This window comes from Indicator indicator, chromosome 13 (genome assembly GCF_027791375.1).
Source record: "Indicator indicator isolate 239-I01 chromosome 13, UM_Iind_1.1, whole genome shotgun sequence".
Lineage (NCBI taxonomy): Eukaryota > Metazoa > Chordata > Aves > Piciformes > Indicatoridae > Indicator > Indicator indicator.
In genome coordinates, this window is record NC_072022.1 from 828,254 (window position 1) to 849,085 (window position 20,832).

Below are 20,832 nucleotides of genomic sequence, written 5' to 3' on the forward strand. Positions count from 1 at the left end.
TAGTTGTAGAGAGCAATAAGGTCTCCCCTGGGCCTCCTCTTCTCCAGGCTGAACAGCTCCAGGTCCCTCAACCTCTCCTTTGTGCTCAAGACCTCTCCCCAGCCTCGTTGCCCTTCTCTGGACACGTTCAAGTGTCTCAATATCCTTCTTAAATTGAGGAGCCCAGAACTGGACACAGGACTCAAGGTGTGGCCTAACCAGAGCTGAGTACAGGGGCAGAATGACTTCCCTGCTCCTGCTGGCCACACTATTTCTGATGCAGGCCAGGATGCCATTGGCCTTCTTGGCCACCTGGGCACACTGCTGGCTCATGTTCAGCCACTGTCAACCAGTACCCCCAGGTCCCTTTCTGCCTGGCTGCTCTCCTGCCAATCTGACCCCAGCCTGTAGCTCTGCATGGGGTTGTTGTGGCCAAAGTGCAGAACCTGACACTTGGACTTGTTAAATGCCATCCTATTGGACTCCATCCATCTGTCCAGCCTGTCAAGGTTCCTCAGCAGAGCCCTCCTACCCTCCAACAGATTGACACTTGCCCCCAACTTGGTGTCATCTGCAAACTTACTAATGGTGGACTCTATCTCCTCATCCAGATCATCAATAAAGATATTAAACAGGACTGGGCCCAACACTGATCCCTGGGGGACATCACTAGTGACAGGCTGCCAGCTGGCAGTGGCACCATTCACCACCACTCTCTGAGTCTGGCCCTCCAGCCAATTCTTAACCCAGCACAGAATGCACCTGTCCAAGCCATGGGCTGACAGCTTGGCCAGTCTTCAAGTACTGAAATATTTTATACCATTGTTAGTCCCACTAAAAGTAATATGTTTTGAATTATTCATATAAACCAGACAACAAATAATTTTCCAAGTGAAAATACAATCAGTACAGATTATGCTATTAGATCGAACATAATCAACTTTCATCCTTCCCTCTCCTCCTGCTCATAAAAGACCATCTTGTTTTCTTTATGGATCATGCCACTCAAAGGGTTTCAGTTCTGTACCTGATCAGCAGAATCTAGTCACTGGGAGCATTTACCGGGGAAAAGAGCTTTGTGTTCAGTGAGGCTGTTTCCTGAGAAAATAATTATAGGAACGTATGGAATAAAACCTGTGGCATTTGGGTAAAGATGGGAAATTATAAGAAAGCCAATAGAAAACTAGATAAATTCTAGACCTTCTTACAAAGACTATGCAACACTAATTGGAGAGTGAGTTGAAGAGAGAGAGAAGAGGAACAGGAGGAAGTAAGAGGAGCACTAAGTGAATTGTAGATTGAATACCTAAGACTGGAACAAATTTTAACATCTATGCTGCAGTCACTCAGATCTGTAAGGAAAGGACTGAATTTTGGGGAAAGAAATAAATTAACAAGATAAGAAAGATATACAAATTCAAACTTGTGGATGCATTCCAGTAGACATGTCATAAGTATAGTGGGCTTATAATGAAAAGATCTGCACAAAATATTTCCACAATGTTGCAGAAAGTTGAAGGTGACATTATCAACCCCCATTTAAAAAAAATTTTTTTTCTTCCCCCAGGAAAAATCAGGTGCATATCTGAGAAATTTTGGATGACCTTTTAGCTATAGTACTGTTACATCCCTCAGATAAATTGTTTGATTTATCCCTAAATTGTTAAATTGCTTGATTTATCCCTAGTGTTTAATTCTCTGTGTCTTCAGTAAAGCTAAACAGGTTGCTTATAGCTGTATTACATATTGATGCCCCTGTTTTCAGGTAAGTTTGGCCAGCCTGAACTTTCAGGCTCTGAATGTTGCTCTGTTGCACCACGTATGCTAATCTCTCTACTTCCATGAAGCTGAAACTTCATATGCACATTTCTCCATGTGCAAGTGTGTATTCTGTGGTGCCCTTCATTGAAAAGCCACAGAACTATAAAACATGGCAGTGAGCTCCTTAATCATATTCAGAAGATCACCTTGAAAAGCCCACAGTACTCTGGGAACTGAAGTAAAACAATCATGATTATGAACACTTTTGTCACCTAGAGTTTTCTGGACTGGCCATATTAGCAAGAGTGGATTTAATTTTTAGAAGTAGTGAAATGAACCCTTTTGCATTTCCATTCACACTGCTGCTGTGAGCAATGGTTGTTCCTTGCAAATTTAAAATGTCCATTATCTGAGAGTAATGCAGCTGTTCAGAAATACAGGATTGGTGTTGTCAAATCATAGCTGAAATTCTGTGGACAATCAATGAAGTTTCATTCCTGAGAAGTGAGCAAATCTGGATATGAAATCAGTGTGAAGGTCTTGGCTAAGTAGCTTTGAAAGTAGTCACGGAGGCTGATGTTTGTCAAGTAATTGTTGAATGTTATGCATTCAGTAGGCAGCTATTTTATAGAGGAAATTTTAAATTACATTTTATGACACCAAGCTGTTACAGGTTTAAGGAAATAGCATGGGTTGTTTTACAAGCGTTATTTGGAGAGCATCATCATGGAAGCAATGTATGAACACAATTTCCTTTTCCAAAGGAAATGGCTGCCTCAATAGAGATAAGAGGCTACAATTATAATGACAAGCAATTGAGATGATTTGAAAAGAATATTCAAAGTTCACTATTTCTGATGTTTCTTTGTTTCACATCTGTGAACTGTGGAAGTGTTTGTTGAGCTTGCTTTTTCTCTATTATTAGAAGCAGGTTACATTCCTTCTGGTTGACACACCATTTGTCACTAGCATGGTGCTAAATTTGCCCTTACACAAAATGACCCAAAGGCGAAAAGCTATCTGATTACAATAATAATAGCTTTTAAAAATTGGATTTACTTAGCTTGATGTTAATTGATCCACCTGCAATCTTCTGCAAAAAAGAGTTTGTGAATGTTATGCAAGACAACAGGGTGCTGCAGGAAAAAATTAGAAGACATCTGCTGAATTAAGGGTTATGAACTGCCAGGTTCTGTTGAAGGAAAACTACATTTCAAAAAAAATCTTAGTGCTGAACATTTAAAAGAATGATGCAAAGTTTAATTGCAGGTAGTGGTGTGAGCCATCTTGTGTAGTTTCAGTTTTCACAAGAAGGAAATAGATTGGTGAGCTAAAAAAATTCAGATCTGCTATAAATGGGAAGTTGGAGTTCATTCCTTGTTTTCCATTGCTCTCATTTTCCTTGGGGTTGAAGAGTGGAGAGTATCTGAATGGTCTCCATGGTTATAAAATCAGTACTTTAGAAAAAAATTTGGAAAAAAGTATGTTTAGGTATAACTTCCTGTGTTCCAGGTTGTGCCCATTGCCCTTTGTCCTACCACTGGGCACCACTGAAAAGAGTCTGGCCCCATCCTCTCAACAGTCACCCTTTAGATATTGATGAGTATTGATCAGATCCCCTTTCAGCCTTCTCTTCTCCAGGCTGAACAGCCCCAGATCTCTCAGCCTTTCCTCATTCCACTGATGCTCCAGTCCCCTCAGCATCTTTGTAGCCCCTTTGCTGGACTCCCTCCAGAAGTTCCCTGTCTCTTTTGAAGTGGGGAGCCCAGAACTGAACACAATACTCTAGATGTGGCCTCACTACGACACATGAGGAGGGAGAGGAGAACTGACCTCAACCTGCTGGTCACACTCTTCTCCATGTACCCCAGGGCACCATTGGTCTTCTTGGTCACAGAAGCACATTGCTGGCTCATGGTGAACTTCTCGTCCACCAGGATTCCCAGGTCTTTCTCCACAGAGCTGCTTTCCAGCAAGTCAAGCCTTAACCCCTAATTTAAGCATACAGTTATATACAGATCCTTGCAGCCATCTGTTTGAATAGGTAGATATTGGCTACAGTATTCAGAAAAGAACTGCCCCTTGGCCATGCTTCTGTAAGTCTTTCCAGACTATTGATCTGTACCTTTACTTATTTTGAGAAATTAGATTGTTCTTTTTGATGGAATGCTTTCAGTGAAGTACTGCTCCATTGGAGCTGATGGCAAAACTCTCATTGGCTTCACTCAAATCAGGATTTAAGTGTAAGCCACATACCACAAGCTCTGATCTCATCTCTACAACATCTCTACAGTTCAACACTGGAGAACAAGACTCCTTGAAGGCCCCTTGCTAAGGCCTTTTATACCAAACAGTCGTATTTTGGTGTGGTCAAGAAGTATGGTCTGCACGCTTTTATAGTGTTTAGTATATTTAATTGGCATTTCTAAAAATAGTTTTATTTGCAGTTATTTCTTTAAAATTGTCAAAAATATTTTATTCATTCTAATGATGCAGTTCTAATGTGATCTTCGTTTCTGTGTTTGCTCTTGTCACTGATGATGCTCATTGCTAGCATTTGGAGATTTGGTGGCAAGTGTAAATTCTACAGTTCTTCAGTTCCGTAGCAGCAGTAGGATCACTGGACCTTCTTAAAGACCTGCTTACACTTGACTCCACACACTCTTATTTCCTAGGAAGACAAAATAATTAAAAATTACAATTTTAACATAGGACATCTATATTACACATTCATCTGTATGTCCAGCTTATTTTGAATCCAGAGTTTTCTGTCAAATCACACTGGGTAGCTTGTACATGTTTTAGCCTACTTCCAAGCCTTAAAAGAAATCAGCTGGTTTGGATTTTTTTTTTTTCTGGTGAAAAGTGGAGCAGATTATTTTGGGATTTCAGATCTCCAAGGACAAAATATATTCCTAGTGCGCTGTTTTCAACTTGCAGTTTGTGAACTGCTCACGTCTCTGAAATGGGCATTCTCTATTTGGTGATGGATTTGTACAAACAGTTCTGAATCTGTGTGTAGATGACAAAACTAGAAATCAGCTGAAAGCCCACTATGATCACATCCAGAAAAGGACAGGTAGTTGTGTACAAAAGACGCAATCTAGGTCTATAAACCACAGCACAGCAGTTGAGTTGGGACGGAACTGGACCATACTAGATGCCTAATGCTCTCTACTCTTCCTTTGTGTTCACAAGAGCTTCTCAAAAATCCCAGCTTACTAGTCATTGGATCATCATGAACTGTGCATAAGTGGCTGTAGTGATGTTCACAGCTTGGACACTAATCTGCCAGGCCTGCTGTTGTTCACCTAACCTCACTGAAGATCCAGTTTAACCTTCTCCATTCCTGAAACTATTTAAGTTAGACTTGAGAAGCACACATAGTATGTGTGAGGATGTGTGCAGGGACTTCTGGTTTTGGTAGAAGGAGAAAAAGGGGTAAAACTTTTTAAGGAACACAGACACAAAAGGTTATGTATGAGCTAGCAGAAGGGATGTACCTTCTATTTCAAGGCAAGACTTTTAATAAAGCTGTCAGAATATTCTGATGAAAAAAGAGGCAGAGTTTCCTGATAAGTAATGCACATTTCTTCACGGGGGACTTTGCTAAAACAAAGTATTAAAAAGACCTTACATTGAGTCACAGAATCGCAGGATCACAGGATGTTAGGGGTTGGAAGGGACCCAAAGAGATCATTGAGTCAACCCCCCCTGCCAGAGCAGAACAATACAGTCTAGCTCAGGTCACAGAGGAACGCATACAGACGGGCCTTGAAAGTCTCCAAAGAAGGAGACTCCACAACCCCTCTGGAGAGCCTGTTCCAGTGGTCTGTGATCCTTACAGTAAAGAAGTTCCCCCCTTGTATTGAGGTGGAACCTCCTGTGCTGCAGCTTACATCCATTGCTCCTTGTGCTTTCATAGGGAGCAAGTGAGAAGAGCCTGTCCCCTCCTTCCTGACACCCAGCCCTCAAATATTTATAAATGTTTATTAAATCCCACCTAAGTCTTCTCTTTTCCAGACTAAAAAGCCCCAGGTCCCTCAGCCTCTCCTCATAAGGCAGTAACATCACTGGCCTATATTGCTAGGCCCTAGCAAGAGAAAGCCCTTCATGATGAACTGATGAAACAAGCAGACTGATACAGTATTTTAGTTAGATTTTAGTTAGGACCTGTTTTGTTCACTTCTATATGGTTAACACAGAAGAAGGAGTGTGCAGCAAGGGCTAAGAGATCTGCTGACAGTGACAAAAACTTACAGAACAGAAGCAATCAATATAATAGGAAAGGGCAATAAAACTCAAAAGGAAATGGAGAATGGTCAAATAAGTCACTCACATAAAGCAGAATCTAAGGAGGAAAAAGAACTACAAAGTACAGACCACAGAATAAAATGGAGAAAATAGGAGGCGATAAACTACTAAATGATGTGGTACTACTCTCTATAGAACTGTGGAAAGAATTAAATTAACACTTGGCTCATTGTGTAAAGTTCAACAGGATCATAAAGCTATCGAAGTATCAATTTTTTAGAGGTAACTGCCCATTGTATCAAAGGACTCACAGGAGTACAAGACCTAGTAATCTTGGCTAGTCAAAAATGAGATACTAAATGGGACTCTTTTACTGTGTGCTTAATGGAAACAGTTATATTAACAAGGATTCAGAGAAATAATGAGGACATCTTTTGAAGTTACTGAAATATAAAACGTGACAAAATTGAAATATCGGGGACTGGCATCTAAAATACTTGGATGCTTCTTTTGCATTAAGTAATTTTGTACTGACTATGGTGTACACATGAGACCATTGTGCTGAATTGTACAAATACCAATGACCTGCATGGACTGGCAAGTGTGATACAGTACTTTTCAGTCTTCTGAAAAAGCAGCCTCAGATCAGCCAGGTTACCTTGGGGTACTTAAAGTGCCACTAGACATGTATGTTTGTGCAACTGAATCTAAATTTATGACCTCTAAAATCAAACTCTTGACAGGGTAAAGTATAGAAAGTGATCTGGCCTGGAGGTCCATGGCTAGGCATGGTATGGTATGGTAAAGCAAGAATCAGAGTTCAGAGAGCAGAAATCAGAGCTAAAGACATTAGTGTTGGACACAGGAAAGGGGAGAGGTAATGACTGCAGAGCTGGCCAGAAACAGAAACCAAGATACAAAATACAGAGAAGTTCAAGAGCAATTAGTGCTATTGCTGCATATGGGTGTAGATAAATGCATGGATGTGTAGGACTGAGTGCATCAGGGTGTAAGCTGATCTAGACCAGGCATTGTAAATGGCCAACTGTTGTGAAGCTGGGAGGTAGTGCAGAAAGTGTTAGTATATAGATAGAGTGAATACATATATATGGGAAATTCTGGAGTTTCTGCTTTATTGCTTCTTGCTTCCTCCCTCCTTTCAGTGAGCCCTAACCTCAGCTATAGTGAGCACTTGCATAGTAACTTTCTCCCTAACTGTATTCTATGAAGTATGTAGTACAGATGGTAAGATCTGTCATATACATTCCTTTCCCAAGCTGGTTTTCATGACTTCTAACACTACCTCAAAACTGTTCAGCAGTAAGGAGTTTAGGGTACTTTTGCAAAGATTTCATAATTCTGATACTGATTTGAATATTTAGAGAAAATCCACTTAGCCTGTGAATGCTAATAGAAGAGCAGTGAACAAAAATGAGGGCTGAATTTTATTATTTCAGTAGGAAACTACCTTTTACCCAAAGTGATGAAAGAGTGAGGATGCTATAACTACATGACAAAAGACTAGGCATCTTGTTTCACGCCCTGTCAAGAAAGATAAAAATTATGACCTGAAAGAACACAGTATTTAAAAAACTTAATTGCTGTTTTAGTTCTCCAGGCTAGAATGCAGCCTGGCCTGCGATTATTTTAAAACAATAATGGTGCATTTTCCTCTCATGGCTTATTGTTGGACGCATAATTTCACCAGTTCCCATACTATGTATGTCACAGACTGCACAAAGGACATTGTTAAATGTCTTTCTCAGTGTAAACATTTCAAACCGGTATGTCTAGCTAGACAGTTAACACAGAAAGAGTTCTGCTTTGAAATCAGACAGTCTTTTTAAGGGACATAAAAGTGTAATGGCTCCAAGTGAAACAGCTGCTTTAGAAACAAGTCAAATGTCACACCAATACATAATTATGTCAAAGTAATACGAGATAACACAGCACACAGCCTGCTGCATTACATCTAACCATTTTAATGGGCTGGTATTTAAAACCTGTTACATGATCTTACCAGGTGCATTTCATCTCCTTCAATCCATTGGGTCCAACCACGACCTTCCTTTTCTCCATTCTGTACACAAAGAAGCTTATCTCCATCCCATGATACGGTGGTCTAACAAATAGATATGTTCAGTGTTACTGTGGTATTCCCTAGTATTATGATTAGTTCCCTTAGAAGCAAAACTTCTAATATAAGAAATGATTAATGCATCTCATAAGAAGAATAATTGTAGAGTGTTGTAATACTTTAGATAATTACAAAGGAAATGAGCTTAAATACAAAGCTGCTGCCTGCCTGTAAAAACCTGGACAGATAAGATAAAGCTGTTTAAATGCACAAAGATCATAAAAATCATTGTGTAGAAGCACACTCCTCTCTCCCTGCTGACAAATACAACAGCAGAAGGGATGTGCAACCTAACACCACATTTACAAAAGGAGCTGAAAACTTGAGATTCGGTTTTTCTCCACTATAGGAAGTATGCCCCAGATGTACCTGAAAAAAGTACCCACCAACAGGCAGCTACAGATGAACAAGGCTTTTACGTCTTTTCTCCCATGTCTTAATCTGCCTTCTGTTTTCAAGGAGAGTGGTTTGGAAGTATCAGCAAATTGGTAACTTTGCCAGCATCCTGCTTTGTAACTAGCTGCAAAAATACTTGAGCCAGGCCTGGCAGGTTGAGAGTGAGACTGAAGCATTGTGGGATCCAAAAAATTGCTTTTATGAATGCTGCTGTTCTGAGTGGTTTAGTAGAAGCTGACTCATAAAACTACTTAAATGTGTATGGGTGCATCTTAAAGGTTGCAACTCTGCTTAGTCTTTAGTGCCAATTTCTCCTTCCCATCTCTCTAAGATAAAGAGAAGCAAAACTCTGCAAATGTATTTAAAGAGGGAATAGTGACAATTTGTACTGCTTGAGGATAGTTTAACATCAATGGCTCATGGTTTTTAAACCAGTTTGTTTGAAGCGAATCTAAGGACTAAATATGGAATTACTGTCTACCTTGTACAAGTCTTCAGCCACTGCATATATGAATAGTCAGATAAGGAGAGAGGACGAATTCTGATCTATCATTAAAGGAAAATTTTCTGCATCCATCCTGTGTAGTACCTGAGAAAAATCATCAGCCTTATATTTGTCATTCTGGGAGCTAAAATCAGTTCAACATTCAAGAACTATGCAGCCCTATTTATTTAATTTGTCACAAACAATTAATTCTTAAATGATAACCATGATAGCCACTATCTTTAAATGAGTGCAGCCAGCAGTCTCCACCCTAGGAATCCTTAGACTAAACAAGCATGGAAAATGAATCAGTAGAAAGACAGAGAATCATAGGCAGAGCATGGTTACTGATCCCATATAGTCTGTTAGCACAGTATGTGGTCTCTGAAAGACAAATTCATATCCTTGCTAAAAATCTCTTTGATTTGGAAAATGCATTCACAGATTCTTCTGTTCTCTCTTGTAAAACGCTGTATTTAACCCAAGTACTAGATCACATTTTTTTAAAAACAGATAGTTTTGCATAAAATGCTAATGCAGGAAGGAACAACACACCTGGGAAAAGCTGTAGTTAAAGTGCAAATGTGTGTCTGTTTTGAATCTGTAGACATCCAGTTTGAGACAGAAGATAACAAACAATACCAAGTGAAAAACGTTTAATGTATACGTTAATATGACTAAGAATTTCTGATGAATCTAAAAAAGGACTATATCAGAAAAAGAACGTAACTTCTACTCATGAGTTGTAGATGTGATAAATACTGTGGAATAAAGGAGCATTTGTCTATGCAACTTTGCTTAGTAACCACACTTTTATTTATCCAGTGAGTATGAGCTTAGCATAGTTTAATCAAAGGCAATATACCAGCATAACATAAGACCCAACTTTATTAGTACCACTTCAGTTGTGGAAGTTATTAGATATTCAAAGTCAGTTGTGGAAGTAATAGACTTGATAATATTCACTAGCTTGGGGGTAACTGAGAAATCTTTCTAGCAGTGCAAGGAAATGTTAACTTTTCCAGACTGAAACTGAAACTGTTTGATCTCAGAAAACAACACACTTTTTTCCCCCTATGGATTTCTTGTTTTTCAGTCAAGATTAGATATTGCTTTGGGGAATTTGGTGATAACCACATCTAATGCCTAAGTATAATACCAAAGACCATTAACCAGGCTGTTTTTTCAGCCAATATTCTTGGTTATCATTCTCTGTCTTCCCTTTGAGAAATACAAATACTAAAGGGATATGAGTAAACCATACACTTTTTCAGTTTTGTACATGGCTGTTTTGCTATAAAGGTTATGAAGGACAGATTATATTGCAGGAGAACATAATGTCCTATTCTTTGTTAGCAGGAACAACCACTTTATGGCAGAAAGATTAATCAGTAGCATTTTTATCTTTTCTTTCTTTAGGTCAAACTCTAATGTCTTATATAATAAAAGACACACAAGACAGAAACTTATAACTCACGCTGAAATAAGTTGTTCCCTTCCAAACACTTCTATTGAGAAATTCAATGAGTATTAGTTGAGGTTGAAGTTGCTATGGCTATTATATATGCACTAGTTGCTACTAATATTCCACCAACAGCTTAGATAATGGAATGCTTGCCCTGAACATTCCCAGTTTGAGACAGAACATAAAAATAATATTCCCAAAACACCACTGTAAGGAAAATGTTGGTAAATATCATCTCTTTAAGAGCAAACATTTATTTTCAAGGACTGGATCAGGATATGGCCATTATGTAATCAGGGGTCAAGCACATGAATAGACCAAAAAGGCAGTTCTGTATGAACCTTTGGTTCCTCTTGTTCTTCTATCCCAGCACACACTATCAAGATAAGTTATTTATCATTTATGTAAAGCTGCTTTTCTTAGAAAAGTAGGGTTTTATAATTAACCTTTTTGCCACCATTTTGATAATAACATTACCTAAGGTTTACCTGCTTACAGACAGAATGACTGAAAACCTTTGCCAGGGTTTGGGGAGCACAGCATCCTCAGGCAGACAGTTTCAATTCTTCATCTTCCTCCACAAGCAAGAGGAGGAGAAGTAGACAAACGGAGGATGCTGGAAAACTGCAGTTTCCTGATGGTAACAGAACCAACTAGATGGAAATGTAGTATTTCTCTAAAACTGAAGGATCCTGCCTTTTTGAGCATCTTGTACATAATTTATTCCTTTCAGCTAGGTAGCACATAATCTAGTTCATTGTAAGCAAGCTTAACCTTTGCTTACTTACTAATTGATCATACTTAAATCTAAGATTAATATTACTTAGGTCAAATGCATACAATCCTACAGGAAACATTAACAGAAAATAGTGATGAATGTGATTAGCCAATATTGACATAATACTGAAGATGCACAAGAAAAGCTAATGGAGTGAGGTAAATAAGAGTGACTCTTGCCTCCATTTAATGTTTCTAAAAAATTCTAACCACCGCATCTTTCTGATTATATACTTGTTCTTGAGGTATAATAATAGAGGATGGAGCTCCTTTGGGAGGTGAAGAAGCCTGAGAAAATAAAAAAATTTCAAATGTTCTTTCATTTTTATGATGTGATTTCTGTAGTTTTGTGTGTGTACTTAGATATTTTCCTTTTACTATTTGTTAGTGATTTAATCTCTTTTAAATATATGTGCACAGCAACACAACCTTCCTGAAAAGTAAAGCTAGAAGAAATGATGAAGTACTCTCTTTACTGTTTGCAGTTAAGAGACAAGGTAGATCTATTAAATGAAATATTGAGTGAACTCAAATCTATTGACTATGCATTTGCATTTTCTCTAGTAGCAGTAACAGCAGTAATATCTTTCAGAATTACAACAGATATTACTTCCAGCTTCTAGTGGCAAGTCGTATTGACCCACAGCCATAGACACTGACTTTTGTAACTTGCTGAAATAGTCAAACTATTTTGTGAGAGAAATTTGCACTTCCCAGTGAAATCTAAGTGCAAAATCATTCAATGCTGCTCTGCATAATGTTCCTTATTCTCATGTTGGTTATTTCTAGTGTGTTTGCTTGTGTCATGTGCTCTGTAGCTCGAGGTATATAACGCATTTTACAGGTGAATGGAAAAAAAAAAACTTTTTTTTTAAAGTAGTCCATGAGCACTTTTTTAGTGTTACATAAATTTTTGACACATTGCATTTACAAATATCAATTGCAACTACTGCTTTTCATCAAAAATATGTTATTGATTTCCCATCTGTAGGAAAACACAGCAGTATCATTTGTAGTTTTCTTTTACTTCCCTTCAGAGTGCTGCCTCTATAATGTGGTGCTGCAAATTACTGCAATGCTCTACAACTGCACAACACACTCCCTGCTTACGAGAATGACCAGTCATTCATTTTACAATTGTAATCATTGTTTTAGAAAGATAAACAACGGCAAATGTCGTCTCGTAACAGGTATCTATAGCTACATGGCTTTGAATTGTGTCTTGCTCAGAGGGGCTTAGGACTAGACTGACAAATTTTAGATCAAAGAGTAAGCTGCTGGCATAGAGGATCAGATCTTAAACGTTCAAATTCCTCATTTTGATTCCTTGCTTATAAAAGCAATGAAGGAAAGCAATGACTACAGACATGTCCCAGGGAGTAGGAAGTAAACGTGCCAAAGCTCCAGGCCATGCACGTGACAATATGTGGAAGGAAGAGCAAGATCAGTATTTTGAACAGTGAATAATGTTTTGGTTTTTTTAATCAGGAGTGGTGGATTTTGTCTTCTAACTGATACAAAATTGTATACAAATAATACAAAAATAGGAAGACTTGTGTGTATCCTATGCCAGCAAAAATACGAAGCAGAACATCTAATTCACTTTGTGCAAGGATCAGAATTGATTCTAAGACACTTGCTGCTTAAACTAACATGCAATAATTGATTTATCCTCTGTGCAATTTACCAAGATACAACTGCACATAACAGTAATGTTTTTTTCATTCAAAATTGGATTTGGTAAGTCTGGTTCACAGGTTTTCAGCTGATTCTTTCTGCTTGCGCTTTCTGCATTCATAAATCTGAGCTTTTTAGGATTCACAAAAACCTGAAATGCTAAGCCCATCCAAAACCACCTCCCTACAGAACTCCAGTATGTTAGGAAAGGTTTTATGAATAACTGGCTCAAAGCTTTTGATCAGTTTTGGGTTTTAGACATGAATTCAGCACTGCAAAATTTGAAGTTAATGACATCTTAAATTGTATGGCAGAAGATTCTAGAGATCTCATTTTATATCACTGCACAAGTGTGCTGAGCATATCACTTACAGGTAATAAGCAATAATGCCAAAGACCAGACTGTGTGAAATAAGGCAGAGCAAAGGAAATGGCTCCTCTTTACTGATGCACAGAGACAGAATGAACCAGAGTTTTAGAGAGTCTGAGACAGATCCAAGAGTAAACCTCTGTTCTCTGGAGGACAGTTCTTCCTCACTTGTGGACAATAGTTTGCAAAGGGCCAGACGTATCAACAGAAAACCACATGAAGACTACCACCTTTAAATTAACCCCCTGAAAAAGACAGATTATTCCAATGAGGAGCTGGGGAATGTACAGAGCTGCAGAGAGAGATGGCACTGGATCTGAGAAAAGACAATGACATCAAAACACCTCTCAGCAGCACTACATGAGAAAATCCTAGTAAGCCAAAAATAGACAGCATTTGAAGATGTAAAAGAAACAAACCAGTAGAATCAGAAGACTCAAGTAAAGACATATTGCTGATCTTGCATCTTACCAGACAGCACAATTTATTTTGAGTCTTCTCACCCTGTGGGGGATCCCTACTGAAATTCCAAGTGCTGGACTGTTGTTGGGTGTTGTTTTTCTGGTGATAAAGTCTTCATTCCAGTACCTACTCTAAACTAGATTAACAGCTGGGAATTCTGTTTGCAGAAAAGAGTAGCCCTGCCTACACAGTTAAATAACCTTCATAAGCCATGTGATTTTATAACAGGACTTTATTCTGGCCTTGCAGCAGTATAAGTAAAATGTCAAACATCACATTTTTCCTAAAAACGAACTAGAGAGGAATCAGTTTCACATTAGGCATGTTTGTTACGTATAACAGAGCCACACAACTTACCTCTTTTCACTAGGATGAAACATGCAACTATCACTGTTTTGTGACAGGAAGATTGGTCAGGTGCCTATGAACAGTCCTTATGTATCTGCCTTAAATGTTCAATGAAGATACTTCATATGGTAAGATGTATGATAGATCTGATGACTGAATTCTGCAACTCCCAATCCCCACACTCTACCCCATCACAGCAAGACTTAACTATGACTAAAATTCCATTTTCCATTCCTTCCAGTAATGGAACCTAAACACCCATTTGGTAACATATTCATTGCTGTATTCTGATTTGGTTAACTAGATGGTTAACATGTAAGATTTCCCACCTTCGATTCCAAATTGCTGCTGTTTTATCTGTTTACCAGTCCCCAGTCACTGCCATTTCCTTTCCTGCTTCCATGTAAGAAGAAAACTACTATGCCAAAGAGCATAGTCAAGCACAGCAGAAGGCTCTGAATTACTGAAGCAACCTTCACTTGCTTAGCCAAGTATAAAATTTTAATGCAGCTAATGTTGTTTCTAGTTATCCAAGAGGTTCTGCTGTTCTAGATATAGAAAACATAGACTCTTCCTTGATGTTTTCAGCAGATCACTTGCTCTTAGTCTCTGTCAAATGACAGATTAATTCTGGATAGTGTGAACTAAAGCAGTCCAGTCTCATTCAAACACTTCGACATCTGAGAAAAATAAAGCAAAAATGTTCTCTGATTTAACAGCAAAATCATCAAAAAAGTAAAAATTTTAGAGAAGCAATTTTTGCATCTGAGCTATCCCATTCTACATCTGCTTTGATTCATTGGGTGCAAAGACTTGGAACACAAAACTTCAGCATTTCATTTTTTTCAGTTAACTTTTTAATAAAGTTTTTACTGCTGTATTAAGCCAACAGACAGTGAAGGTATATAAAGCAAACTTTCTCTGCTCAGTGTCAGATCCTGCCTTGTTCTTAGGGTTACTGATACCTATTTCACATTATAAGTGCTTCCTCAGCTTCACTGTTTATTACTGATGATGAAAAAGGAAGGCAAAATTATCTGGTGATGAAAAAGACAGTTTTGAAGATGGTTTTCAATTAATTATTCTTTCAGTAAGATGTTACTTCTCTCGTGAACAGCATCTTTTTTCCACAATACTTTATTTACATGAAACAAGGTTTTCTACTTAGTGCAATACTCAAGACTCACTAAATTAATCACAACTAGGAATTACAGACTATATTTGAAAAGGTGAGGAAATTTCATTATGCAACTGGAATTTCACTGAGAATGAAGATGGCAGGATCAAATAGTTCATGAAAATATCAAAGACATAGTTATCCATTTAACTTTCTTTGTATACCATGCGTCTGATAAGCATTACCAATTACAGCCATGAACGAACTCTTCAAAGCAGTAGAAACTTTATCACACAATCCAACTCAAACTTTACATGCTGAGAAATAAGGCAAGGCAATATTAATGTTCTAAACCTCTTTCTATACCATCTAATGGGCACCTTGTAACATTTGCAAAGATTAAAAGAATCTCCAGAATACATCAAACTTTCGTTTTACTTTGTGGTTCAAACTGCTAAGTTTTTAAGAACCCTAAATATTAAGCATGATTAAACTTGCAGAAACACATCTTTCATGAAACTGCACAAAACCAGAGAAAGTCCTGTTTATTTAGGAGATCAATCTCTGGGCAAAAGCTCCAGGAGAAGCATAGTGGCACTATGGAGCTAAATGACTGCAGATGTCCTGTCTGCAGTTCTTAAAGACATGCTGTGCTGCAGCTGGCTCCATACAAGGTGCCAGTAATACTTAGTATGCATTGAGTATCAACTGTCTTGGAAGTATCTTGTGCTGTGATGAGGGATCTCTCCTGTGCCCACACATTTATGGGGTCAATTATCCTAATCTCTTGTTCTATGAAAAAAAAAGTATCCTTAACTACAGTAGCAGGGCTTTTGGGTTTCTCAAGATTCCAAAGTAGCAAATTTTCATTTCCCAACAGAAACAAAATCTTCAAGGAACTGTCACTAACTGCTGTTACCTATATCCCTCAAGAAAACAGAATTACCCAAGAACATGTTGAATGAAGGAAAGCAACAGTAGAAGGCAAAACAGGAGAAACTGGAATTGCTAAAGTTTATCCCCTTCAGTTAACTCATTGTTCCAGAAAGTTCAGACAGGCTTCCAGAGCAACCAACTACAAAACTGAAAAAAATCCTTACTGAAGGGGAGGAGAGGGCCTATATTGTCATAGGAATATCAATTCCTGCTGCCTTTAGCCTTTACTCACCACAGACAGTATTGATTTGGAAATACTATAGTTAAATTCTACCCTGAGCAACTCAAAGATGTGTTTTACAACTGAAAGTTGAACGCAATTTCAGTGAGTTATACACAAGACCTAACTTGTTCACTGTACCAATATTACTTTTACAGATATGTTAATTCTAGTCAGATGACATATTCTTCATTAAAAGAAAAAATTATCCATACCTATTGGATGGATTATTTCTAAGGTTCTTTTTGTTTGTCTCCTGATGATTGCTCTGCTATATAGATTAATATTTAATTTGCAATTTGTCTTATCCATGTACTTACTTTGTACTTCTCATACATTGAGTTACTTGGATAAAACTTGCCCAGTGGTCTGCTCAGTCCACAATATAAATAACAGTATTTGATCCACAATTTCACCCACTACACAGGGTGACTATTAATGATTAAGCCATTTATGGCATGCAGTTTTGCAAGCTACAGAAAAGAAAAGGAAACATCATGAATAATATTCAACCTTTGCTTTTATGGTGTTTTTCTTCATAAGCCTACTCAGGGAGTGGTCCAGTATCTCTTATATCACCATGACCCCTCTCTCATGAGACTCTTTCTGGACCCTTTGAGCTACTTTGTTGCTTAACAACTGCAAGTTCAGCCTGACATTATGGTTATCAAGATTTGGAATGAAGCAGTATCAGAAAGACAGCTTCTTGTACTATTTTTCCTTTGAGAAAACTGAGGTATTATGTAGAAATCTTTAATAAGAGAACTGAACAGACATTGCTAGAAGGCAAGTAGAGAACCAGTGACCTTAACTGTAGAGCTGCAGTTGGCATCAGCTGTTGGAGGTCATCAAAGGAGATGGAGGATTTCTGTAAGTTTTTGCGTGATGTGCCTAAGTCATTCTTATTAAAACAATCAGGGTTAGTGACTATGCCTTGGACATTTTGGAAAAGGCAAGAAGATGCTTTACCTTCTGCTTCCAATGCTCTCAGAATTTTGACCTAAACAGCCAACAGATAAAATGTTGAAGCAACTCTTGGAAGTAGGTGAAGCATGTTCCACTCCAAGTCAAATAGCTGCTGCAGTGACTAGAATAATCTTTAATTTCTTTTTTCTGGTTCAATATTTAAAATTCTTCCCCATCATTCAGTTTAGTAAAATAGAATAGAGAATTCTGACCTGTTACAAATAATGAAATACTTAGTGCATTCATGAGGAATTAAGAGTTGTCTGTTGAATCTTTTAATCATTTCAAAATCAGGACTAGCCAAGGGCAACATTTCCACACGTTCTGAATCTGATTGTCCAGCACAGTAGCTGTCAGACACATTTTGCAAGAACTCATTTCAGGTGCATACTAGACAGCCTCAAAGCAAAGTTACTTCTTTCTACCATGTAGATGTTTTAGCCCTCCTTTAAATGGAGTTTAATGGTACTTAAGTACAGATAATGCTTAGATGGAGACAGTCCTGTACAATCCCAAATCAGTACCTCACTGACTCAAACACTGAGGCCTTCAGACATTTTCAGCACTTAAGCAGATGTTCTGATCATTGCTATCTTCTGATAGCTTAATTCCTTCTTTGGGCTGGTAACTGTTCAGTGTACCTCGTTATCCTGATGCCCTCCAGCAGTCACTGGAGCACTTTCCTGTACACAAAAAAACATTGCTTCTCTCTTTTGTGAACTTTGTATTCTGCACTCTGTCATGCTTCTAACCTTTGTAATAAGAAGTCTAGAAGGATTAGTTGAGGCATTCACTAGCTAGCTGTTATTATTTTCTCATCTTCACAATCTTTCCCTTTACTGCCATGGAAATTTGCATATTCAGTGTTAGAGAACAGTATCAGTTTTAAATGGCACTATCTTTCTACCAATTGAAACCTATCAATTCCCTTTTATGTGATTTCTCCTCTATAGTCTCTCCTGAGATAATTTTCTTTTTCTTATCAACTTCCTCCCAGTAGGATATTGCAGGCATCATACTTTCCAACTAATGGGAAAGATCTAGATATTCTCAGGGTTTTCTGCTGTTAATTGGTATTGATCAATCATAAGTTAGAAAATATTGTCTCTCTGGCAAGGAAAAGGAGCTCATAAGGCAGAGTCCTCCATTGTTTTGCTTATTGATTGCAGTAAGATTTGTTCCAGTAGACTAATTAATGCCTCTGTTCTCAAAAGTACACCCAGGAAGGAAGGAGCACAAGAACAAAAACATGGAAAAAAAGCTGCAGTTTCTAAGCTCTTGGCCATTCTTACACATGGGGAACAGTGCCTGACCCTGCACTTAGTGGATTTCCTTTGCTGTAAGACTTTACTCAGAGAAGAGATTCTGAAAGTCCGAAGCTAAAAATCTTTATTGACAAATATCCCAGTGTAACTCAGTAACATTTCACTGAAGTTGCCATTCATTTGTTGATATGACTGTTTTGTGCTCCTGATCAGAACTGCCATTCCTTTAATATAAACACATGCCAACAACTGTGCACATCTCGGCAAACTGAGAAACACAGAAATCATTTTAGGGATAGGCACACAAAAGAGTTAGCAGATATGCTCTGTGAAAGGCCTCAGACTATTAAATTTTTTTTGTGTCTGTTGTTACAGTTCTAATTCTTACCATGCACTTGCGATCATCCACCCCAGCTAAATCCTCCTCAAACTCTTTTCCTACGTCAAATTCCATGATGTAGTTTCTAAAAGTGCTTAGCGTTTTAATGATCATATGATCCCCGTTCTGAAGGATTTCTTTGTCAGGTTTTAGCAAGTTTGCTATTTTTCTTACGGCAACATTAACATCTGAAAAAGAAAAAGAATTGTAATTACAAAATTCTACCACAAAAAGAAACTTGTAGCTTTTGGGAGAACTAAAATGAACAAACACAAATGTCCAGATCTTTCAGACCTGCTTTCTCATGAGAAAAAGTCCATTGTAATTCTTATAACAAGTTTATATTTTGATTTTCTGATAATGTACAATCCTCAAAAATACCATTTGGTTTTGGCAGTTGATAAAGCCTTCAATATTTCTATAGAAATTGTAGTACTTTACAGCAAACACCAGCACAAAAAAAATGTGTATGCTAAATACATTATCGACTCTTTACTATGCATTAAAATGTTACTCTTTTTGAAATTATGGGCTTTTTTAGTTTGAAATCTGCCACTTACCTCTTCAAGCTGTGTAGTGTAATCTCTGTTAATGAAAGCTTCAGGACAATAAAAAGTAGAGGCTGCTTAAGACAAAATAATTTTGCATAGGACACTTCTTAAGTGCATTCCTGAAAAAAGAGTTTCTCACACAAGTGATTTATGACTGTACAAGAAAAACCAGACTTATGTGAAGATAAAGATAGGGTGCACTTATTATTTATTAAAGAAACATCAAAGGAACCTTACCCAGTGCTTTCAGATACTCCTCAAAATTGTCATTGCTGACCATTTTCCAGTAGCCATTGAAATCTGCAGGCATCCCAGCTTTAGGTAATTGTCCAAATCAAAGTCCCAGAACAGTGTGTTGATTCTGCACCACACAGCTCACTGCCTTTCTTTGGGGCAAGTCTGAACTCTGGTTTCTTTTATCGTTTTTTAGACCATGGAGCTATGCAAGTCCTTCTAATCCGATTATTATTGAAGTGTTGCCTTTAAATCCTTCCACAAGGCTGAACCTCCAATATTTCTAACGACAGCAGGATGACCCGATTTCAAATAGAATGAAACATTCAACTTCCATGTAACTTCTATAAGGGCACTGATTATCTGAAGATTCATTTTTAACCATATCACTCTTCATTTTCCATGCCTCTCAGGAAAAAAACCCTTTTAAATAGCTTTAGTTTAGGATATTAGCAAAAAACCCACAAGTGATTATCTGATGTGAGTTTAGAGGCAAATCCTTCTTCCTTATGTTCTGGCTACTTTAAGTGCCCCTCTTTTCAGAACACAATCATACAGACTCTCAGTAAAAGCAGTTTGTGTCTGGCATTACTTTAATTTGTTCCACAAGATCCTTAACTCTAAACTACCATTGGCTTCTCTGGCCAACTGAAGGCTCAAAAAGGGCCAGTTAGGTGGAAACTTCTATTAAGGAGCAGTGGTTAACTCTGTAGCTTGAGAAACGCTACACCACTACTGCATGCATGCTCTCAGTTAATTTAAACAATGCTGAAACACAGAAATAGCATTTTATAGAGATTCCATATTCTTTGGAGGCATCTTCTATCAAAAATGAAATAGATTGAATCAGTAGAATAGGCAACTAATGTAAGAGAATGGATTTTTCTGGCTAGTATTAGGGCATGAATACTGAGACAGCCTCTGCTATTTTCATTTATTTTTCACTGAGTAGTTTCTAATGGACTGCCTGTCATTCGTGAATCTGGAGGCTTAAAAGTGACATGAATGATGCATGCATTTTTAAGTGCTTGCATGAAAGCAATAGTTATTTCCA

At 37.9% G+C, this 20,832-nt stretch overlaps 1 protein-coding gene across 2 annotated transcripts; it reads right to left on the reverse strand.

Annotated features, from left to right (window-relative positions):
- Positions 1-4,357: 4,357 nt before the first annotated feature.
- Positions 4,358-19,854, reverse strand: RBP1 (retinol binding protein 1). Of its 2 annotated transcripts, none has more exons than XM_054386058.1 (4): positions 19,782-19,854; positions 19,003-19,181; positions 8,015-8,116; positions 4,358-4,411 (listed from the first exon to the last, which is right to left on the reverse strand). In XM_054386058.1, exons 1-4 carry the CDS (start codon positions 19,852-19,854, stop codon positions 4,358-4,360), a joined length of 408 nt encoding a protein of 135 aa, XP_054242033.1. The 2 variants fall into 2 exon arrangements, with proteins under 2 accessions (XP_054242033.1, XP_054242032.1); XM_054386057.1 differs by lacking the exon at positions 4,358-4,411 and adding an exon at positions 7,466-7,545 and having other exon boundaries at positions 8,017-8,116.
- Between the last annotated feature and the right edge of the window lie 978 nt (positions 19,855-20,832).

Excerpts from the sequence above, each read along its gene's own strand:
- RBP1 (XM_054386057.1), bottom strand. The coding sequence starts at position 19,854 with ATGCCTGCAGATTTCAATGGCTACTGGAAAATGGTCAGCAATGACAAT. Across the intron at positions 8,117-19,002 it reads TGGATGATCGCAAGTGCATG|ACCACCGTATCATGGGATGG; the intron begins GTAAGAATTAGA and ends TCTATTTGTTAG. Across the intron at positions 7,546-8,016 it reads TGAAGGAGATGAAATGCACC|TCTTGACAGGGCGTGAAACA; the intron begins TGGTAAGATCAT and ends AATTTTTATCTT.